The sequence below is a fragment of the Atta cephalotes genome (genome assembly GCF_000143395.1).
Source record: "Atta cephalotes unplaced genomic scaffold scaffold00025, whole genome shotgun sequence".
Taxonomy (NCBI): Eukaryota; Metazoa; Arthropoda; class Insecta; order Hymenoptera; family Formicidae; genus Atta; species Atta cephalotes.
The window spans coordinates 389,045-393,892 of record NW_012130089.1 but is presented as its reverse complement, the minus strand read 5'-3'; the positions used below and the strand labels follow the sequence as shown (position 1 = coordinate 393,892).

The following is a 4,848-nucleotide window of genomic DNA, read 5'->3' as shown; positions in this document are numbered from 1 at the left end:
TGAATATGCTCTATATGTCATCATAAGTGAGATATATATATATCCTGACAGCTATTATTTCTATTTTAAAATATATAATTTTATATTTTATATTTTAAAAATACAACATGTAACATTTAAAATTTATATTATAAAATTTATTTATTTACTGTTTCAGGTTGGGACTAACCATGTCCACTAAGAGGCATCGCGGGCAAAAGTTAAGCGTAGATAATAAAGTAGTACATGAAGGCCGTAATAGATAGAATGAACGCATTTCGGCAAAACGAAGCGCGTTGCTTCAGTGAAAACTCTCCCAGGCCACCAGTGCCAGGTAAAACAAAATATTTAAATAATAGAGTAGAAGAAATTGCATACTAATACATAAATTAATCATATCAGACTATTAGCTTACATTTTTTAAATTTTTTTAGAAAAATTTTTAAAATTTTTTAGAAATGGGAGTAATGAATGTAGCTCTAAAAATTTATATTTTTTAAAAATATTTTAAATAAAATAATTAAACATCTGTTAGAGATAAATCTTTTTAAAAATTATAAATACTTGATTTATATTATAAGGAGAATATATATTAAGATACTAAAATGTATTACAGCGAAAGTTTTGCGTATTCCAGGAGAGGAAACTGGAAGCTATGTCAGCCGGATCCGTCCACAAAGTCCCGCTTTGATGCCAAGACGCTCTTCCTTTGCGACATCGCAAGCCTCCGGTGGTTGCGATGTTTCGGCGCCGTTGGGATTCGAACCGGAAGGTTGTTGCGGAACCACTACCATGGAGAGCAATTCGCCCCCTGCTTACGCACGGTGGGCGCGAAGTCTGCACTCTTTGTTAGAGGATCCGATGGGTTTAGAGCTGTTTAAAAGGTACCTAAGTCAGGAGGGGCATTTGGATCCGCTCAATTTCTGGTTTGCCTGCGAGGGCCTTAAAGAGCAGAAGGATATGGAGAAGATTTCGCAATTGGTGAAGCTCATCTATCGAAGGTTTTTCCTCAAGTCGCAACTAAGCATACCAGAAGATGTAATGAAAGAGGCAGATCGACGGGTTAAGGAGGGTCGCGCCGATCACAAAGTGTTCGACATAGTACAATTAGAGGTCGAACGACTGATCAACGAGACGACTTATCCCAATTTTCTTCAATCTGACGTGTACCTGCAGTACATTCAGTCCTACCAGATTCTTGATTCTGGCGGTTGTCCGAGCTCGAGTTCAGGTAGTCGCGAGATGTCTCTTTCCTGCGGACCGAGTCTGTTGCCCACCGTGCATGAAGACAGCGAGTACATCGGCACCGGTTGTGTACACATGCACAATTCGCACTCGACCGGCGAGACGCCCGGAGAACTGAGATTGACCAAAGATATGCTAATGGTTACCCAACAGAGTAGAGCGATGGATGTACGACCGAGGCCAGAAGCGTACGCCGGGTAATGCACTTTTTGAAATGAAATTATCGAGTCTGATTAAAATGTAATTCGTCATTTGTATAGTACGCTTCAAATCAATCCTGCGAATGCCTTAACAATGCTGTCTTCTTTTCTTTTGAAGCTTGATGTGATGAAACTTGCATATAATCTGAATTATATTTTAAGTTTACATTTTATTATTACCAAATCCTGAAGCGATTAACATCGCTAAAAATAAATTATTTCCCTTAATAACGTTTTTGATAGTTTGTCCATATGCAGGATATGCAAAATTTTTTTTTGTTTGTTTGATATATAACCTGATATTTTTATTTGTATTTTATTTAGTTGTTTTTTGTTTTGCTATTTTGCGTGGCACTTATAGCCTTTACTTGCAACATGGGGCTAGTCCATATCACATGCACGTACCATCCAGAATGCACGCACTATATTTCTCCTACAACCCAGTATCCAGACAGGATTCCGAGCTTCAGAGTTTGAGCAGTGATGCACGTACCGAGGTGGACAATGTGTCCCTCAATGACGGATCTATGTAAGTTGTTTTTATCTTTTTAATTTTACACAGCATTATTTGAATTTGCACATAAAACAGAGAGTGGGATTTTTCCAACTTTCATTTTGATCATTCATTATCAAACTTTATTACTAATCTGTATGTATTTGGAATTTATCGCTTACAGCGATAGTACGGGCAGCAGACAGAGAAGCAAGAAGCAATACAGCAAGCAATCTAGTAGGGCAATTAAAGAATCCGCGAATATAAACCGCGAATCCATGGCGCATCATGTTGTTCCACGAACCCAACGTATAACGTCTCCGAAACAGATGTCACCGGCGCAATTCGCGGAAGAGCTCAGACAAAAATTGGAGATCGTGCAACGAGAACAGAAGGCCCATGAGAAACTGGAGAAATATCTGTATCAAGAAAATGATTCATCGATCGGTAGCGATGCGTTGGTAGAACCTTGTGGAGCTTCCAAGACTCTAGGTGATGCGCTGAAGGAAAAGTTGTCCATGGAGGAGGACAGTGATCAGGCTATTCTCGACGAGCACGTATCTCGCGTTTGGTCAGATCAAACACCTTCAAGATCTCCCAGGCTTTCACCTGAGAGAAGGCGTCCCACTCACAATTATCCTCGGCCTTACAAGCAGAGAAAAGAGAAAGATATGGACTCCACGTTCTCGGTGGACAGCGGTAATATCCACGACTTCCAAGAGGGAAGCGACCTTATTGGAGCCGGCTCTATGAGTTCACTAGGCTCACACCTTCCCAAATCTAAATCTGTGCCATCAGATTACGGTGATTTCCTTCACAAGCAGGATCTGCATGGTCAAGGTAAATATAATAATGATGAATGATAGCATACGTGTGCATTATGAACGAATTGTGATTATCAGTAAAATAAAATGTTATTTTGCGCAGGTCACGACCAGAGATTCCGAAGGTCGGATATGACGAGACGATCAGCTACGAAAAAATCGATGACGGAGCTAACAGATAGCGGAGTAAGCGTAGTCAGCGATGTGCAGCCTTCCATAAACAAGGAAGTTCGTCTGATGCCTCGGTTTAAAGAAATGGACAAGAAGATTGATTTAAAGCATAGTAGTCGCCATGGCAGTAAGAGATACGGCTCGCGTAGTGAGTCCTTGGAAAGGCCAAACAGAGAACCATGGAGTATGGGAGTTCCTGCTCAACCGTTCGTTGCTGATCCAGGAATGCCACCTCCGCCTCTACCTCATACGGTGAATAGGAGCTGTTCTTTTCCCTCTTTAGATTACCAAGAGCCGAATGTGTTACGAATAACTATGTCACAGGAAATACAGTTAGAGGAGACTCGTAGAAGACTACAAGTGGAAGAAAACAGGATGCGCGCTAATTGCAAGCGACACCCCAACGTTTCGAAACAGCCGTACGAGTTCGCGTCGCAGTATCAACCGTACGTCCAATCTAACCAGTCTACTTTGAGAAAACCGAAGCAGGACGACTTCACCACTGTTGTGTTCAGTTTCTGTGACGAGCAATTCCCTTACAGGACCAGAATTCCTGGTCACTACGTCACGTTGAAGCAGTTTAAGGAGTACCTTCCGAAGAAAGGGAGCTATCGGTAATACATACATTGTTACTTATCGACAAACTAAATAATTTCGTATGTTTTAATTATCTTTTTTAATTACCTTTTTTAATTATAGATACTTTTTCAAAACGGAATGCGAAGATTTAGATATGAAAGTTATACAAGAGGAGATAACGGATGATGCCGAGGTCCTGCCACTGTGGGAAGGCAAAGTGATGGCGCAAGTTAAGGCGCTTGAGTAATAGACTGAATAAAAGAAAACGAAACGAAGCGCGTATTCTGACCAAGTGCCGCAATAAATATTATTTAAGTAATCCGCCACTAAGTCGGCGCTCGGTATTTATACATATATACATATTAATGCTTGTCACGCGGCCTCTTTCTCATAATTGCCTAAGAAAAGTAGTTTTTATCGATGAAAAAGATAAAATATCGAATCGAGCAATATTGTTTCGCGAACATTGTGGAAAAGCAAAAAAAAAATGGCCTCACATCAAGTTCTGTCGATCGAATGTCCTCGAAGAAATTTTTTGTAGGTTTGTTCACATCATAAGTGCAATAACTTTCATTGAATTTCTTTCCGCTCAAATATTTTTCAGTAAGATTTAATTAGAAGTGTTACTTTATTATCGATCATGCTAAAGTCTTGAATGTGACTCACTTCAATGATATTCATTCTTGAAGAATATTTTATCATATTGGACGTCTTTATCTGAAGATAGAGGTATCAAAAAGGAGTCAAAACGTAATATATTATGTTCACCGCTAAACAAAATCTTTATCTAATTTATTTTCGCGCTTCAATATTCGCGCTTGATTTATTCACTGTTTCTCTTTTACCAATTGTCGGGTATAATGTGTCTGTACATCAGCACAAGAGCATTAGCTCTTGCACTGTATTTACGTTCCTTATAATAATACTGAGAACACTCACTGTTTGTTTAAAGCAGTAAAAAATGCAGTAACGATTTATTTTAATAAGGATGATTACAAATACTACATTGGACATAGCAGTGATCGCAAAGAAAAAATGTCGATGTACACTGATCGAGAACTCAGTCTTAGAGTGGTATTCATAGTCGATTCTTATATTCAAGACTGTCTTAAATAGAGATGTAAAAAAAAGTATTTTTTACTTCAGAAAAAAGTATCGAGTAAAAAACTAGTTGTAAATAAAAATAATATTTTTTATCAAATTACATAAAATTCATGAAAAAAAATTCCTGTAGCTATTTTAATATAATTATTTGAATGACAGATATTTTATATTTAAAAACTAAATAAGTTAAAAATGTTATTAATACTTTATAAACATTGATATTATTTTGCATATTAATTATAATTCTAATCTA

The 4,848-nt window shown here is 38.1% G+C and overlaps 1 protein-coding gene across 1 annotated transcript; it reads left to right on the top strand.

The window, feature by feature from the left end:
- Nucleotides 1-225: 225 nt before the first annotated feature.
- On the top strand, nt 226-3,738 carry LOC105620205 (axin). Its single transcript, XM_012201710.1, has 7 exons — nt 226-313; nt 617-1,421; nt 1,786-1,953; nt 2,102-2,757; nt 2,845-3,164; nt 3,237-3,526; nt 3,612-3,738. Exons 1-7 carry the CDS (start codon nt 226-228, stop codon nt 3,736-3,738), a joined length of 2,454 nt encoding a protein of 817 aa, XP_012057100.1.
- Nucleotides 3,739-4,848: the final 1,110 nt, after the last annotated feature.